Source organism: Delphinapterus leucas, chromosome 10 (assembly GCF_059928025.1).
Source record: "Delphinapterus leucas isolate spDelLeu-1000000601 "Yukka" chromosome 10, BTC_Dleu_Yukka2, whole genome shotgun sequence".
NCBI lineage: Eukaryota > Metazoa > Chordata > Mammalia > Artiodactyla > Monodontidae > Delphinapterus > Delphinapterus leucas.
Window position 1 is genome coordinate 103,798,487 of NC_143138.1, and position 17,610 is coordinate 103,816,096.

The window sequence follows — 17,610 nt, forward strand, 5'->3', positions numbered from 1 at the left end:
CGCTGCGGACTGGGGGCGGGCCTGCGTGCCGCAAGTAGGGACAGTGGCTGTTTTGCAGTTTCGGCGGAACGAAAAGGACGCGCCAGCCTTCCGGGTCACTGCTGTCGGAAGGGCCGCGCGGTGTCGGGCCCGACGGCGTCTCCCTACCCGCCCGCCCGCCCACCCAGTCTGCGGGAGCCAGCCGCCCGCGCCTCTTGTGCGACGCTCCCCGGCCCGAGCGCCGGAGGCCGAGTCCCGCGGCCTTGCGGGGTCCGCGGCCGGCGGCGGATGGGCGGCCGGGGCCTCAGGTAAGGAGGAGACCCCTCTCCTGCCCCAGCTGCGGGAACTGATCCCGGCGGCCCCCGTCCCGCCTGCCGCTCCTGCCGCCGGGAGCGACCCTCCCGCCCAGAGGCAGGCAGGGGGCGCAGAGGGCCGGCGTCCTGGGTCCCCGGGGAGGCCGGGCTTGCGGACCCTGCGATCCAGGTCGTGCGTGAAGACGTCCCTGCGAGTGGCCGAGTCCAAGTTCCGGCTCCCCGGGTCCGAGAGGGCGGGGATCCACTGGAGAGGGAGCGAGGAGTGACCTGCCCTCACGGTGCAGTAGGGACGGGGCCGAGGGCCTCCCTGACGGTCCTCCCACTCCCCAGAAGGGCTGGGCCGCACTCTGCTGGACATTCATCTGTCCACTCACAACGTTTGTTGTCCTGGGTGGCTGGGTCATGAGATGCGTGGGCTGGACAACCCACAAACACACAGCGAGGGCCGCTTCAGACAAACAGAGGTAGTCAGGGAGGGCTTCTCAGAGGAGGTGGCCCGAATGGTGAGCCGCAGCTGGGAAGGAGTACACACCGGGGCCCTGAGGTAGGAACAGCACAGCAGCTTGGAGAACAGGCTGAAAGACGGGCTGCAGAGTGGAAGGGAATCGTCAGGACAGGTGGCAGGGGTGAGGCCAGGTTGGACCTTGAAGGCCCAGGGCTGTCCTTCCTCCTGGGGGCTCCTGGCAGGGTCCACCTCCCCCCTCCCCAAGTCTGAAGGATTAAGGGGTTGGCTCTGTCCTGTGGAGTCTTCCTCACCCTGTTTCGGTTCCAGGGTTTTAAGGCTCATCAACCAGCTCCGGTCGGAAGCCCTGAGGGGCGTTTAAGCAGCAGCCTCTCTGCTCAGGGTTTTGTTTGCCCCAGGGTTTCCCACCCAGTAGCTCTGGGTGGTCAGACCCACTGCACAGATGAGAGATGGGAAAGCGGAGGCCCACAGAGGGGAAGGTCCTTCTGGTCCAGGGTCTCACAGCAGGTCCAGCTCGCAAGACCCTAGCCAGTTGGCATCCTGCCCACAGAGGGAGGGAGGGAGGGAAGGAGGTGGGTGGGAAGAGGCCACTGGAATGTTAATGAGGTCAGGAGAGTCCTTCCCAGGTGGAAGAAACGCCCCAGACGGTGCCCCAGAGCACTTGGCATCCCAGGAACTTGCCCTCTGAGAATTCCCTTCCCCATCCCTCTGGTCTGGCTTCACCCCTCCCTCCCCTGCCCTCAGCCAGCCTTCCCACCATCCCCTCTTTCCTGAGCACCCCTTACTTTGCCACTGCTTGGGCTTCTGCCAGCAAGGCCAGGAGCTTACCTGTGGTGGGGAGAGGGGAATACAGGCCACAGGCTGACCTTTCTCAGCCTCTTTCCCCTTTGTGTGATGGGATGTTAGCAGTCCCCTCTCTTGGAGGCTGGTGTGGTGGCTCAGCAGGTGACCCCGTGGAAAGCCTCAACTGCACACGGGCAAGGAAGGGTGCATTGTCATTTCTATCGTGGCTTCAGTGATTTTGTGAGCTTTGACACATAGTGGCAGTTCTGGGGTGGCTCAAGTGTGGTCTGGGGCCAACAGAGCAGCAGTGCCAGCTGGGAGGGTGTTAGAGATGCAGACTCTTAGCCCCCGGACCTGCCTGACCCGAATCTGCTTCTTACCAACACTCCACTCTGGATCAAACCCGGCTGCAGGTGGAGACACCAAGGCCCCAGGAGGGGCCCCTGGCAAGTTGCCGGTTGGGGGCCTGCGCTGCCCGGCTCCGGGCTCTGTGCAGGGGGTGACATAAGTACCTCCCTGCAGGGTGGCAGGGCTCCGTGAGCCTTCTCTGCAGTTATTACAGAGCTAGCAGGGCTTGGTAGAGGGGGCTTAGCTGACGCGCTCCTTCCTCACCTCAGACTCCATAGCAAGTGGCGCTTGGACCCGTGAACCAGATCCTTCCCTGCTGCACGTCCCCCAGCCCCTCCTCCGGGAAGAAGAGCAGCAGTTACCTGTCTGTATGTGACCTTTTGTAGACATTCACTTCTCTGGTCTTGCTTGATCCTTACAGCAGCCTTGTTGGGGGGGGGGGTGTTATTGTCCTGTGACACCCAGAGAGGGGAAAGACTCCCCCAAGGTCACGGAGAAAGAACCTGGCAGAGCCAGAAGCACAACCAAGGTCTACCCAACTCGGAGTCAAACCGGCCTACGCAGGAAAGGGAGTTTGTTGGATTCTGTAACTGAAAAGTCCGGCCTGGGGTGCGGGTATCTACCTTCAGGTGTGGCTGGATCCAGGGGCTCCTGCAAGGCGCTATCTCCAGGATCTATTTCCATCAGTCTTTCACCTCTGTGTTGGCTTTCTTTCCACGTGGGACTCCAATGTGCACATTCCCTGGAGTTGTGGAGGGGTGGAGTCAGCAGTACCTAAACCCTGTGGATGGGGACTGGGGTGCTGAGGTGCCCCCACGGGAAAATGGGGTGCTGGACAGGCAAGGCCAAGAGAAGCCCTCTGACCGCCCCCCCTCCCCACTCTATCCGGCCCTCCTGTTTCTGTCCCCATTCATCCCCACGGGCTTCTCTGCCGTGTGGGGTCCCTGCAGGACGTCAGGCAGCCCTGGACCCCGACCCTGTGTCGCATGGGCACCCTGCGCCCTGCTCAGGTGCCCCGCGCTGCGCCACACCACCCCCACTCCGAAACCTCTGGCTTACAGCAGCCAAGGCTCAGCTTCTGGCGCTGGCAAGGGGCCCCTGTCCTGAACGCAGGACATCAAGGAGGGTCCTGCAACGGCGGGGCACCTTGTTAGCGAGGCAGAGGGGCAGTGTCATGGGGACACTGGGCTGGGCACCCCGAGGCTCGGGCCAGAGCCCTGGCCTCAGCCTGCCCTGCCGTCTTCCCTCACCCCAACGTGCGTCTGTCTGCGGGTCTTGCTGGCCAGCCCTCCCAAAGGGGTCCCAGATCCCTCCACTCCACCCCCGCTGCCCCCGCCGGTTCGGCCACTGTCCTCGCCGGCCTGGCCGGGCACTCCTTGGTCTCCCTGCCCCTCCACGGCAGCCTCTCCACGTGGGAGCGGGGCCGCGTCGCCCGCCTTCCTACACCCTCCTGTTGCATTTAAAGTGAGCTCACCATGCCGGTGGTCCCGGCTGACCTGGCCCCTACCCTTTCTCCTCTCTCTTCCAGCCTGCTCTTTGCCCTTTGAACAGGCCAAGCCTGTGTTTTCTTCTTAGCACTTATCTCTAGGAGAGGTTTGCTTTTGAAGTATGGTATTCGTGCTGGCTGTCGGCCTCCCCTCCGAGAATGAGGGCCCCAAGAGGGTATTTGCGTCCTGGCACCTGGACCTGCCGGCTCATAGCAGGTGCTCGGCCACGTCAGCACCGGTGGAAGGGTGCAGAGCGCGGGAACAGGGAGGAAACCAGCTTCTTTCCTTGGACCTACCGTGTCAGGCACACGTTCTCCCCTGCAGTACCTCCCGTCCTTGGTGTATCCTCAGGCTGCCAGTGGGGACGCCATCCCAGAGCCGCTGGGTGGCCTGTGGGAGAGAAGGATGGGGATTCTGAGCCCTACGTCTCGGCCCTCCCGCTTCGGAATCTCCCCACTTTCGGCAGAGCAGCTCGTTCCACAGCTTGGCCCGCGGGGTGCTGCCCTGCAGCCTGCTGTCCAGGGACGTGAGCGCAGCACGAGCACGGGATCCTGTTGCTTCCCTGCAAACCCTGCAGGAGGCGTCCTGGGCTGCTCCCTGCTGAACGGGAGACCTGCGCTCTCAGCATAAACGATTCATCTTTTCTATTTTTTTAAATCTACTGACGCGTAACCCATACGGAAAATCGCTTGGATCACAGGTGCGTGGCTCCATGAACCGCGACACTGGAGCACGCCAGCGTGCCCGCCACCGGGTCGTGTCTCCAGGGCTGGCCCCGCGCCCTCGACCCTCCACAGGGCGCCCCTCCTGGTGCCCGTGTAGGGGCAGGCCGCGTGCCCACAGCTGGCCGGGCTCTGCTCAGTGCCCGGCTGCCAGGCCCTCCGTGTCACCGCAGGACAGGAGTCACTCTCATTTCTGGCCGGCGTTCCACCGGTCATGCGGACGCCCTGTTGACGTGTCAGTTCTGCTGATGGGGGCACTTGGGCTGCTCCCGCCTGGGGCTGTCGCGAATGGCCCAGAAATGGGGGCGCCGGGTCAGGAGCCCAGTCTGTTCAGTCATCGTTTTAAAGGCTGGCATCTGTCACGTCCCGCTGCCGCCCGGGCCCATGTGCTCCCTGCGACGTGCTGCTGCCGCCGTCCAGTCCCCGACACAGAGCCGACAGCGAGGAATGGACCCTGTCAGGGGCTGGGTTGCGACCCGGGCGGGAGGGAGCGCCACACCTGCCCCCCACCTGCTGGCCCCCACCACCCACCAGAGGCCCAGGGTTGCACAGCCCCTGCGCTGCTCACGTGGTGGCTCTCACCCCCCAGGGCCGGCGGCTGGCGGGATGGACACCCCGGAGGAGGAGATCTGGGCCAGCGGGGCCCCGCCCCCGGCGCCCAACATCAGTGTGCCGCACCACTGTCTGCTGCTGCTCTACGAGGACATCGGCACCTCTAGGTGAGGCCGGCAGAGTCCTGCCGGGCTGCGTGACGGCGGGTTTCCGGGGTCGTGTGTGTGTGTGTGTGTGTGTGTGTGTGTGTGTGTGTGAGTGTGAGAGAGACAGAGAGACAGAGAGAGAGCCGGGTGGGCTGCAGACAAAACCCCAGCAGTGAGCCGCCTTCTGCACCCCCCTGCTAGGGTCCGGTACTGGGACCTCTTGCTGCTCGTCCCCAACGTGCTGTTCTTCATCTTCCTGCTCTGGAAGCTTCCGTTTGCTCGGGCCAAGATTCGAGTCACCTCCAGCCCCATTTTTATCACCTTCTATATCCTGGTGAGTTCCAGTTGGTGACAGAAAACCCAACTCCAACTGGCTTAAGCTGTCTTTGTAATGAGAAACCAGCTTCAGGTATGGCTGGATCCAGGGCATTAACTGATGTCATCAGGACTGTCTCTCTCTCTGCATCTCTGCTCTCCTCTGGCCTTATCGCAGATGAGTTCTCCCCATAAGGTATCAGAGGTAGCCAAGAGCAGCTCTGAGCTAACCTCCCTGCCAACTCCAGCAGAAGGGTACCTCTTTCCTGATGCTGCAGTGTTGACCTGCAGTTCCCTCTGAGTGGCCCACCTTGGAACCCCTGTTCATCCCTGAGCCAGAATCTGTGACTAGTAGGGAAAGGGACACTTTGGAGCTGGGATGGTGGGGTCAGCTCAGCCAGACTGTATGGACTGAGGAGGGGTGGTGGTCCCAGGAAGAAAATCGGGGAATGGTTACTAGAGGGAAGGGGAATGGATGCTGGGCTGGGGAAAAAGCCCACTGCATTCTGAACCCTAGCTGTGCTGAGTGACCGTGGGCCAACAACTTGGCCTCTCTGGACCTCAGTGCCCTCCTACACGACGTGACGTGGATCTGCTTTAGTTTGCGGTGCTCCCGTGAGCACCCAGTGAGACTGCGCAGAGTTCCAGCCCCGTGGGGGCCCAGCACACAGTGGGCACATGGCCCTGAGTGGTGTCACCCTCCCTGAGATGGGACATGGTTTTCAAGGCACAAAGGACAGAGTGTACAAATCTGGGCTCTTCCGTTCATATGTGTCAGAAAACTGAACTTAAGCTCACAGAAGCCCAGGGTGGGGTGGGGTGGGGTGGGGTGGGTGGGTGCGGGGTAGTAGTGACTGAGAAACTGACAGTCCCAGCTGGATCCCAGGGTGCTGTCTCCCTGTATTTCGTAGATGAGGTGCAGCACAGACAGGTCCCAGAGGCAGCGAGCGGCAGGTCTGGGATTAGAACCCGGCAGGCTGGCTGCACCACGTCACCCTAACAAGCCTTCCCAGGCTGTCAGCGTAGCCAGGAAGCCAAGGCCCAGAGGGGAGGCCAGGCCTCCCTGCATCCCACCCAGGCGGCTCGTTTAGTGTGGAATCCTTCCATTCTTGAGGAATTGAGGGCTCCTGCAGACGTGGGGTGTGGGGTGCAGGCCCTGCGATTCCCGGAGCTCTTGTCCCCCGACGCCAACCCCCCAACCCCTCTCTCGCTCACCAGGTGTTCGTGGTGGCGCTGGTGGGCATCGCCCGGGCCGTGGTGTCCATGACGGTCAGCGCCTCAGATGCTGCGACTGTCGCTGATAAGGTGGGGCTGGGCCTGCTGGCAGGGCTGCTGGGCACTGGGAGGGGGCAACCGGCCCCCAGGCTGACGCTCTGCCCACTCTGTGTCCAGATCCTGTGGGAGATTACCCGCTTCTTCCTGCTGGCCATCGAGCTGAGCGTGGTCATCCTGGGCCTCGCCTTTGGTGCGTCTGCTGCTGCGGCCAGGGCTCCCCTGCCCCTCCCTGGCTGGGGCCGACCCCACCGTGGTTCCCTAGGCTGGCTCCCGCTGACTGACCAGCACGTTTCTTCCAGGTCACCTGGAGAGCAAGTCGAGCATCAAGCGGGTGCTGGCCATCACCACGGTGCTGGCCCTGGCCTACTCTGTCACCCAGGTGAGGTGGGGGAGGGCAGCCCCGGGGGTCACCGGGGCTGGGCATCCACTGCCTTCGGGCCCTGAGTCAGAATTGAGTGTGCAGTGGCTCAGACTTTAAATGCAGCTAAGGAATCACCTGGGCTGCTGGTTAACAAGGCAGGTTCTGGGCCTCTCCAGTTCCGATCCAGTAGGTTGAACTTACCGTTTCAACAAGCAGTCCAGGTAGGGAGAGTGCAGGTCTGTAGATCCCCGTGCGTCCAGAGACCCCTTTCTTACTTGGGGGCTGCCCCTCCCCGGGCCTGTTCTGAGGGCTGGAGCTGGGGGGCAGGGCGTGGCCAGAGAGCTGGCTAGAGAAGGGGACGGAGCGCCAGGCAGAGCGGGGCTTGGTGTGGTGGGGAGCCCAGGGACGGGGCGTTCCAGGTCCAGGAGCCCCTAAGACCCTCCCCTGCCCGCCGCTGCAGGGCACGCTGGAGATCCTGTACCCGGATGCCCACCTCTCGGCTGAGGACTTCAACATCTACGGGCACGGGGGCCGCCAGTTCTGGCTCGTCAGCTCCTGCTTCTTCTTCCTGGTGAGCTGGGGGGTGGCCAGAGCCTCGGGCACGGCCTGCTAGCGGGCTCAGCACTGGGCAGGAGCTCCCTGCGTCCCGGTCAGCGCCAGTGTCTCCGCAGGTCTACTCTCTGGTGGTCGTGCTCCCCAAGACCCCGCTGAAGGAGCGCATCTCCCTGCCCTGTGAGCGCCTGGGGACGGGGCTGGGCGCGGGGTGGGCTGGTGGCCTTGCGGTGGCCTGGAGCGGACAGCTCTGGGTGGGTGGGAAGCAGGGAGCCGGTCCGGTCCCAACACCTGGGCAGGACCTCATGCGTGCCCACCCTGCAGCACGGAGGAGCTTCTACGTGTACGCGGGCATCCTGGCGCTGCTCAACCTGCTGCAGGGGCTGGGGAGCGCGCTGCTGTGCGCAGACGTCATCGAGGGGCTCTGGTAAGCGGCCGGGGCCGGGAGGGGGCGGGGGCCAGCCGGGTCGCTCCGCCGCAACCCTAACCTGCCCGCCGTCCCCCCAGCTGCGTGGACGCCACCACCTTCCTCTACTTCAGCTTCTTCGCGCCCCTCATCTACGTGGCCTTCCTGCGGGGCTTCTTCGGGTGAGTCCTCCAGCAGGGGCTGCAGGGAGGGGGACTGGGGGACGGGGTTCCAGGTCGCGCTCTGGGCTTGTTCGCCCCCAGCTTCCAGGCTGCGGGCGCCCCCGCGTGGCCGCCGTCGGGATCACGCCTTCTGCCTCTTGGGCATGCGCAGCCGCCACTGCAGCATCCCAGCCTCTGGGCTCGGGGCTGGGGGGCAGCTCAGGCTGGGACCGGAGCTTGAGGAGGCGGACAGGGTACATGTGTGTACATGCACGTGCGTGCGGATATACGTGCACACTCGGGCGCGCACACATATGCATGCGCCCCTATAGATATAAACACACACACGTGTATACAGGTGTATACATGTGTAACGCGCACGTGTACACATGTATGCGTTTATATGCACATGTACACACATGCATGCATATAGCACACCCATACAGGCACGCACAGGTTCACATAGATATATATATAAATACAGACATAACACATTATGCACACCACACACAAAGACGTGCACTTTTCCCACAAGAGAGACAGGCCATGCCTGCCGATCTGCACTGTGTTTTTCATTTAAGGATAGATGAGCTCATTCCTCAGCACCTGCTGTAGCCGCAGACACAACAGGGAACAAAGCAGACACAAACCCCTGAGCTCGCGGAGCTTGTGTTCCATCTGGGGGCAACCGGAGTGGGGAGCAGTGCTGGGGGGAGTCCAGTGTGTCTGTGAATGTGGGGTGGGGTACACTTTTGTGACTCAGACGTGGCGGAAGCAGGCGTTCTGCCCCCAGCTCCCCCTTCCCTGCCTGCCAGGTCTGAGGGTGGGCTGCAGGGGTGCCTCAGCTCTGGAGCAAGAAGGACTAGATTGGATCCTCCCAGCCCTGATGTGCATGACCTCACACGTGATTTATCTCCCTGGCCTCAGGCTCCTTTTTGTAAATGGGGAGTGAGGCTTTCTCCCTGGACAGTTACCCAGAGGACTGAAGACAGGCGGGCACCTGGTGGGCGGTAGTTAGTGCTGCGGGGCAGGGGTCTGGGCCCGCGTCTGCCCCACACTGTGGGCAGGTGCTGTTTTAAGGCCCGTCATTTCCCCGGGTCCAAATCCTTCCACCCATTTTACGGTGAGAAATCAGGCGCTCGCCAGGCTCCCATGCCAGCAGCAGGAGGGCCGCTTTTAATACCGGTGTCCCAGCGGACTCCAACATCAAAGCAAGGAAGGGGACCTCGCGGGGTGGGTGTTAGGGGGCCGTCAGCACGTTTCTTGCCATGTCTGATGCTTCATTGCCCAGCCCCAGCGAGGAAGGCCTTTCCTGACCCACGGTGGGGCTCCCCTGCCTCTCTCCTCCCCCCCCAGCTCGGAGCCCAAGATCCTCTTCTCCTACAAATGCCAAGTGGACGAGACCGAGGAACCAGACATGCACCTGCCCCAGCCCTATGCGGTGGCCCGGCGGGAGGGCCTAGAGGCGGCGGTGGCCGCCAGCACGCAGTTCGACTCGGCCGGGGGGGTGGCCTACCTGGACGATGTGGCTTCCATGCCTTGCCACACGGGCAGCGTCAACAGCACGGACAGTGAGCGCTGGAAGGCCATCAACACCTAGCCTGGCTGCCCCGGGAGGGCGGGAGGGCCTGGGGGCCTGTGGAGGGCCGGCTGGGGAGTGCGGAGCCCCCGGCAGAGGGGAACAGGGGTCAGGCCCGTGCGTGGGCGGCGGCCCCGTGCAGGCCCTGTCCCACCCTCTGTCCCCCGCTTGCCTGCGGCCAGCTCTGCTTCAGCTGGGGGCCGCCTCCCCCTCCACCTGCCCTCGCCTTGCTCGGCGACTCGGCCCCGACTCTCACGTCTCAGGGCCAGGCCTGGCTAGGCTGGCCGAGGGCAGCTCCCTGCAGCCTGGGCCCCCAGGACTGCTCTGATCCCCCTTAGCCTCCGCCCGCCCCCCCCCCCCCAAAGCCCACTCTGGCGGATGGGCTGAAGTGTGTATATTTTCTTGATGTGTTTTCTAATAAAAAGGAAAAGGAGCAGAAGGTGTTGACGCGAAGGCTGTGCGGGGATACCGGGGCCAGGGTGCCCCTCTGCACTGGGAGCCCGGAGTACCTGCTGCGAGGCCCCGTCGGAGCAGAGGGGACGGCCGTGGAAAGAACCGTGGTTCCTGTGCGCTGTCCTGTCTGCCCCTCACGCTCTGTTATCCCGGGCAGCATTCCCCTCCTGCAGCTTCCGTTTCCGCATCTGTGACATGGGGATAAGAAGGCCTGTCTCGCAGGGATGTTTGTAAGGGTTAGCGGAGAGCAGGTGTGGCTGGCTGGCACGTGGTGGTGGAGCGACGGTGACCACAGGCGTTATTTTTAGGGACCGGAATAGTGCTCGGCACGTAGTAGGCCCTCGGAAGGTAGGATGTGGGGACTGATGTTCATAATCATGGATGTGATGAGCTGAAAGTGGGGACAGGTCCGAATAAAGCCCGGGGCCCTGGGGGGCTGAGGGCCAGGCCGCACTCCCCCTCCACTGCCCACCTTCTTTCTCAGGAGGGCACCGAGGGCACCAGCTCCAACACACTCATGACTGGGGGGCCAGCGGCCAGGCTCCCCGGATCCAGGGCTGTCAGCAGGCGTGGGCACAGCCAGCGAGCTGGACTCCGGGGCCCGCGGGGCTGCCAGGGCGCTCTTGCAGGCTCCTCGCCGTGCCCGGCCCGGCTGCCACCCCACAGCTCTCACAGGAGCCTGTTAGGTGGGGAGGGCAGCCAGCGGGGCATTCCGAGCCGGGCAGGTGTGGGGGGGCCAGACAGGGAGGAACTGGTCCTCAGATCCAGAGCTGGGTTCGCCATTGGCAGCGTTGACGGGCTGTGTCTAAGACGGCACGGCGGCAGCCTGCGTTGGCTCCGTGTGGTGACTTGGTAGAGGGGGCAGCACAGGAGGCCTGGAGCCCGTTGCAGGGCAGCTGGTAGACTGTGGAGGCCGGGGGGAACCTCCGCTGCTCTGACCCCGTCTCCCTGCCCCCCTCCCCAGAAGCACCGCAAGGCCGGGGTCTTCCTAACCTTCCAGGAGCACCTGTGTTCACACGCGTGTATGCACGTTACCCCTAGTTTGGGAGCGTGAACGTCTAGCTCGTTTCCCACGCTAACACCTGGTCTTGGGCTCATTCCATGTCAGGTGGGAGAGCTGCGAACGTTCTGGATACGTGGCAATTGATTTACCCAGTCCCCTTGGGAGGGACCTTGGTTCCTAATATGTTTTGCAACAACAAACAATGCAGCAACCCAAATCCTTACAAATAACTCACACAGGTGGCATTGCTGGAGCACAGCCTTCACTCGTTAGTTAATTAGTCTCGCAGTCTTCCGGCGAGACTAATCGTCGTCCTCCAGTACGTGTTCTCCTTTCCTTCCGCTGTCACAGGACACCTGACTTGTAGCTGGATACACAGCTGCCTGGAACAAAGACTACATTTTCCAGCCTTCCTTGCAGGGCCTGGCCAGTGGGATGTCAGTGTGTGTGCAGCTTCCTTGAAGAGAAAGGATAGGCTTTTCTTGCTTGCAAACTGGGATGTGGTTGCAATGGCTGGAGTTGTAGCAGCCATCTTGAATCATCGGGGGATCTTGGAATGGGAGCCTCTCATGGCAGAGCGTCAAGGTAGAAGCAGACGAGGTCCCCGACACTAGTGCACCCCTAGCCTTCCTCCTTTGGATGACCTGTTGGATGTGAGAGAGAAGTAAACCTCTGTCTTTCTTAAACCACTTTGGATTTTTCTCTCACTCATAATCGAACCTAATCTGAACCGACACACGCTTCAAAGAGGCTGTACCAGTTTTGACCCCCATGAGCACAGCCTCACCAGGGCCGTGTGCTGTTCAAATTCTTGGTTGCTCCACAAGTCCGTGCTCATGTCTGTCCTGCTGGAAGCGCACCCCGTGTGCTGCATCTGGGCGGGAACAGACCTCATGCCGACGAGTGGCCAGGATGTGGGGCGCTCTGGATGACGAATCCACCATATTGGCTCCACGTTCCAGTCTTACGGCCTCCTGCTGTTCACAGCCTGTGGACCTTGACATCGTGCCTCTCTGACCCTCGGTTTCCTCATCAGTGACACAGGGCTGCGGGTGACCGGTGGCCACGTGATATTCATTTTCCCTCCCTCAGTAACTGCGTCAGGATGTTTGGAGGATCAGCGAGGCACCAGATGGAAGGTGGCATCCCTGCCCCTTGACATTCACTCAGGTGCCCACGTCCTGGTCATTAGGGTGTTAGCAGGAGTATGAGACTTCCTATAGCACAGACTGCTTAAGGGAGCTGACTGAGCTCGGAGGTGTGCTCCTTTGTCCTCCTGCCTGCTCCTTCCTGCTTCCTGGAATGCAGATGCGATGACTGACTCCAGCAGCCAGCCTGGATGATGAGGTGACTTTGGGAAGCTAGTCAACAAGGATGGTCAAACAGAAAGACAAAACAAGCCCTGTCCCTAATGACGATGGCACTGCCATACCAGCACAGCGCTACTACGCGATAGAACGGAATTCTCACGCACGAAAGACTACCTCGTTTACGGCAATCCCGATCCTAAGGGAAACACGTGAAAATCCGAAAGTGTCCCCCAAGGCGTCACGTGAGGGAGGGAGGATATTTCCAGACACCAATTTGTGTCTTTTCCTTCCTGAGCCCACCCTTCTCCCTCCCCATCAGAGAGAGTTTGGGCCTGGGCTTACTTGTTGAGGGAGACTGCGGCTGGTGGACGACCTCTGACTTTGTTTCCAGATGCCTTGGGCTACAGAGGCAGCAGGGGCTTGTGGGAAGACACAGGTGGGATTCCCTTTGGAGTGAGGTCCTTCCATCCCCGAGCACTGGGGACCAGGCACGGGTGAGGCCAGGCTGCAGATAAGATGCTCCCCTGTGGGTTTAGGGCACAGAGCGCTCAGCGGCTGCAGAGGGTCCCCCAGCCCGGGTGTGGCTCTGACACCTGCAGGTCCCGTGGCCAGGAGCCCTGGAGGACCCACGGCGTATCTGTCTGCTCGGCTGCTATAATGGATTCCATGGACGCGGGGAGGGGCTTGAACCACAGACGTCTCTTGCTTACAGTTCTAGAGGCTGGACCTCCAAGATCGAGGGTTGGCTTTTCCCAAGGCCTCTGTCCTGGGCGTGCTGGCCGCGTCCTCTGTGTGTGCACATCCCTGGGGTCCCTGTGCCCACAAGGACCCAGTCAGATTGGATTACGGCCCACCCTGATGGCCCCATTTACATTTAACGACTCCTTAAACGCCCCCGTTTCCACATACGGTCACATCCCGAGGTCCTGTGTTCCGGACCCCACACTGACACAATGCCCCCTTTACAGACGGAGCAGCAGAGGGACAGAGGTCACACAGCCTCCAGAGGCGGATGCCATCTGACCCCAGGCCTCCAACCCTGTGCCTGCTGCCCAGACTCACAGACGCACCTCCCTCAGGAGACGGGCTCCGAGCCTTGCTGCTGGGGCCATCAGACCAAGGCGAGGAGGCTGTGTAGCCACGCCAGGCCAGTCTGGGGGGCGGTGCAGAGGGCCCCCAGCGGGCTGCCTGGGGGTAAAGGGAGCCCCTGGTGTTTGTGGCCGCGCGCCGCCCCAGCGGCTCCTGGCGCAGCTCCGCTGTTCCCCACCTGTGACCCCAGCAGGCCCCTCGCGGGCGGATCCCCCAGCGGAGCGTGCTGCTGCCGTGCCTCCTTGGCCTCCGTGCAGCCCCCAGGCCCACCCTGTGCAGGGCCTGGCACCGAGCAGCTCCCTTCCAGGCAGGACCTCCCGGGGTGCCGGAGCCGCCTGCGGGGAGCGGCCGTGTCATCGGCCCCGGGAGCAGGGGCTGCGCCGGGCGCCCGAGCGTGGCCAGCGTTTTATTTCTCATATTGTTTGCAGGTGGTGACTCAGCTGAATCATTCAGCAAATCAAGGCCCAATCACCACCCACCGTGAAGAGCGTTTAAAGCTGGGCTGCAGTCAAGATCTCGTTAGGCACTCGAGGCCCCCGGACGCAGAATCAGTTCCACTCGGCCGGGGTCGAGTCGGGAAGATTGGAGAGCGGCCCTGAAGACACGGTCCTCCCGGGGCCGGGCCTGCCCGGGACGGGGGCCGAGGGCTGCCCCGAGTTGGTTGCCTGGCATGGGTGGTAGCACCCCCCCTGGAGTCATCCAACAGCCCCGGTGAGGGTGGCCTTCCGGAACATTCCTGCTCTTCCCCTTAAGATCTGACTCCAAACTCTGGCTCTCATCATCCCCATAAACGCAGGGGGCCCAGGGGCGGGAAGAGGTGGGGGAGGGGAGCCAGGGCTGCCACTGTCCCCTGTGCCTGAGGGAGGAGCTTCCCACAGGCTGCGCTGAATAACCGCCGTGTGCCCTGGCGGCCGCCGTGCCGCAAGGGCGGCTGAACGTGGCAGGGTTTCCTTTTCTTTTCTGAGCTGGTACGTGCTGCCCCCAATAGATCAGTGAGAAAGAAAGAAAAGGGGTGTCAGGGAGGCAGCTGGCGGGCTCCGCCACGTACCCCGGGACACGAAGACCATCGGTAGCTGGTGACGCACCGCCAGCTCGTCTGTTTGCCATTTCCCCACAGTCCCTGGATGGTGTTTTGAAAACAGCTTTATGAATTGAGCATCACGGATACAGCGAAAGCCCCCGTGTAGCCTCCCTCCTGACTCTGCCCCAACCCCCAGGTAACCACTTTCCCGCCAGCTTGAACTTCGTGTTTATCCCCGCGGCACACGTATGTGTGTCCGCAAACAATGTGCTCTGAGTCAATCAACCGGCTTCATTCTGAGCTCTTCTTCCCCGACTTGATTTTTTTCACTCAGTTTTGTGTGGGGGACTTCTCCTACGTTGCTACTTCCTACAGCACTCCGTTGTGTAAACAGAGCATCGTCTACTTGTCAATTCTATCTTTCAGGTTGTTTCCAAACCGTGAAAGCGAGCGGCGACCCGATGCACATCCCACCTCTGACTGGTTCCCACGTGCCCTCGAGGGGCTCTCGGGCGGATCCAGAGGACGGAGCTGCTGGGGTTACGGGCGTCCGCGTCTGCAGCTCCAAACTTCTCCCGGTGGTCGATGGTGGCGATCAGGGCACAGGCCAGGGGCTCTCACACTGGGGTCCTCACCCCTCAGGGCTTCTGAGACCCTTCTAGGGGTCCCTGAGGTCAAAGCCATCTTCGTAGTAGTGTGAGATGTTCCAGCCTTTCTCACCCTCTCACGAGTGCACCGTAGAATTTTCCAGACCAGCGTGTGGTAATGTCACACGTGGCTCTTCTGCAAGTAATGATGGCCAAAGGCACGTGTGCTTTTGGTTGTTACTGAAATTAAACTTTGAGTATATAATTTCGAATATGTAAATGTTGGTAGACAAAACTCCAAGCCACAAAAGCTCTTCGAGGCCCTCAATAGTTTTGAGTGTAAAGAAGTCCTGAGACCAAACAGGATGTGGGACAGACCCACAGCCTGGACCCCAGGGCGGGGCCCGACGGGGCTGTGGCAGCTGCGTGGCTCCTTCCCACTTCCTGGGGCGCCGGTGGCACAGTGATGGCACACGGGGCTGCCGGAGATGTGCTGACCGGCCCTGCTCGTGGGCCCCCAGAGGACGTTCGTGCGCCTGGAATTCTCGGCACTTCTCAGAACAGCCGCAGCCTGACCCCTCGGCCGCTGGGGGTCGCTGAAGGCGTGTCACAGACCTGACCTCTCTGATCCTGTCCCGCTGGGCACACTGAGCATCTGAGCAGGGAATCCTTTTCGAGGCTTGGGGAGGGGCGGGAGGTGCTGAGGCGGGAAGTCAGGGAGCCTGGTGCAGGTCAGACTCTGCTCCCAAGAGCGACCTTTACCCGCCGAGTCCCGGGTGCAGACGCACGGAAAAGGAACAAAGAACTTCTTTCCCTGGACCATCTGAGAGCCATGGGCGACACGATGCCCAGCACCACGGACGCTTTTTTGTGTATTTCCCTCAAACAGACACTCCTCCTGCGTGACCACTACGCCAGCACTCGTGTCAGGAAAGCACACGGATACGACAGCACCGTCCAAGCCTCAGACTCCACACACGCTTTGCTGATGGTCCCCGTCATGTCCTTTATGGCAAAAGAATCTAGTTCAGGACCCCAGGCTGCCAGGTTGCTGCCGCTGTGAGGAACCTCTTCTCCTCATCCATTCATCCATTTGTTATTTATTTATATTTATTTATTATTCAGAGGAAAACAGGGACCCTTTTGAAAGGGGGCACAATCATAATTACACAGGGACCCTAGGTATAAAGCAGGACTTTTCCCCAGAAAACTGGGAGGTGGGCTCACCTGTGACATGCCCCTCCCCAACGCCAGCTGGCGCCCTGCTAAGGAGAGCACGCTGCCCCCGCTGCAAAGGGCATCCCTGCCCCCCAGCTCCAGAAGCCAGGCCTTGAAGGGCCTCCTGACACCGCCCGCCCCTCACCTCCACAACCGTCCTGTCACCAGGTCCCGTGCATTCTACTTCCAGCTATGGCGTCGTCCACGCTACCACCGCACCCCTCCCATCCCCTCTGCAGGCTGAAGCCAGAGGCTCTTTAAAAATGCACCTCCCATTCTGTCCCTCTGTGCCCTCCCCCGTCCCCGCCCCCAGCTCCCAGAGGCCCTGCCCTCCTCACCTGCCTTACCTGGAGCCTACCTCCCTGGCTGGGCTCCAGCACCCTGGTCTGTGGGCCCCTGTGACTCTGAGCTTCCCAGCGCCAACCTGCCAGACACGGACGGAAGGAGATTGCTCGTGGCTGTGAATGTTTATGGTTACTGAGTCATCTTGTTTTACAGCCATTGAGTTAAATTCATCAGGAATTGTATGGGCTATTATTTTGGCTCCAGCTGTGATCTCTAATTCAGCTTGGCGACGTGGCCTGGGAACTTCCCACCCGACACTAGAATCAGCGGCCTCCACGCGCTCGCCCTTCTTGCTGCCCCTCCCGCCGGGGCTCACCCGCCAACAACATCAACAACCCAAAGGCCTGGTCCAGGAAACAAAGTCTCAGTCGGGCGCTGTATTTAGCCCTCTCAGGCATGACACCTGATATACTGGTGTAAAAGACCCAGCTCGGGCTTCCCTGGTGGCACTCCTGCGTGGGAAGCAGCCCCACGGCACAGGGAGATCCGCTCGGGGCTCTGTGACCGCCTGGAGGGGTGGGAGAGGGAGGGAGGGAGGGTGGGAGGGAGGGAGACGCAAGGGGGAAGAGATATGGGAACATGTATATGTATAACTGATTCACTTTGTTATAAAGCAGAAACTAACACACCACTGTAAGGCAATTATACTCCAATAAAGATGTAAAAAAAAAAAAAAAGAATCCTCCTGCCAATGCAGGGGACACGAGTTCGAGCCCTGGTCCGGGAAGATCCCACATGCTGCGGAGCAACTAAGCCCGTGCGCCACAAGTACTGAGCCTGTGCTCTAGAGCCCGCGAGCCACAACTACTGAGCCCACGTGCCTAGAGCCCGTGCTCCACAACAAGAGAAGCCACCGCAATGAGAAGCCCACGCACCTCAGTGAAGAGCAGCCCCCGCTCGCCGCAACTAGAGAAAGCCCGCACGCAGCAACAAAGACCCAACGCAACCAAAGATAAATAAATTAAAAAAAAAAAAAGACCCAGCTCAGGATTCATTTACATATTTGCAAACGTTTTATTTGGAATTTTAGTGCACATTCAGTACTGTCATCTTTATTTATTTATTTATTTAGGCTGCACTCAGGTGTCTGCAGAAGAGCCACGTGTGTAGCTCCTGCCCCGCGCGCCAGGCTGCCAGGAGG

The 17,610-nt window shown here is 61.2% G+C and overlaps 1 protein-coding gene across 6 annotated transcripts; it reads left to right on the plus strand.

The window, feature by feature from the left end:
* The first annotated feature begins 23 nt into the window (after positions 1-23).
* TPRA1 (transmembrane protein adipocyte associated 1) lies at positions 24-16,984 on the plus strand. Of its 6 annotated transcripts, none has more exons than XM_022562584.3 (14): positions 24-287; positions 4,686-4,815; positions 4,996-5,128; positions 6,328-6,414; positions 6,502-6,574; positions 6,684-6,763; positions 7,206-7,316; positions 7,417-7,477; positions 7,622-7,724; positions 7,805-7,885; positions 9,221-13,330; positions 13,727-14,009; positions 14,416-14,515; positions 14,746-16,984. In XM_022562584.3, exons 2-11 carry the CDS (start codon positions 4,703-4,705, stop codon positions 9,462-9,464), a joined length of 1,086 nt encoding a protein of 361 aa, XP_022418292.1. In that variant the 5' UTR covers positions 24-287; positions 4,686-4,702; the 3' UTR covers positions 9,465-13,330; positions 13,727-14,009; positions 14,416-14,515; positions 14,746-16,984. The 6 variants fall into 6 exon arrangements, with proteins under 6 accessions (XP_022418292.1, XP_089775967.1, XP_089775965.1 ...); XM_089919839.1 differs by lacking the exon at positions 24-287 and adding an exon at positions 305-4,074; XM_089919838.1 differs by lacking the exon at positions 24-287 and adding an exon at positions 305-2,255 and having other exon boundaries at positions 3,726-4,815.
* Positions 16,985-17,610: the final 626 nt, after the last annotated feature.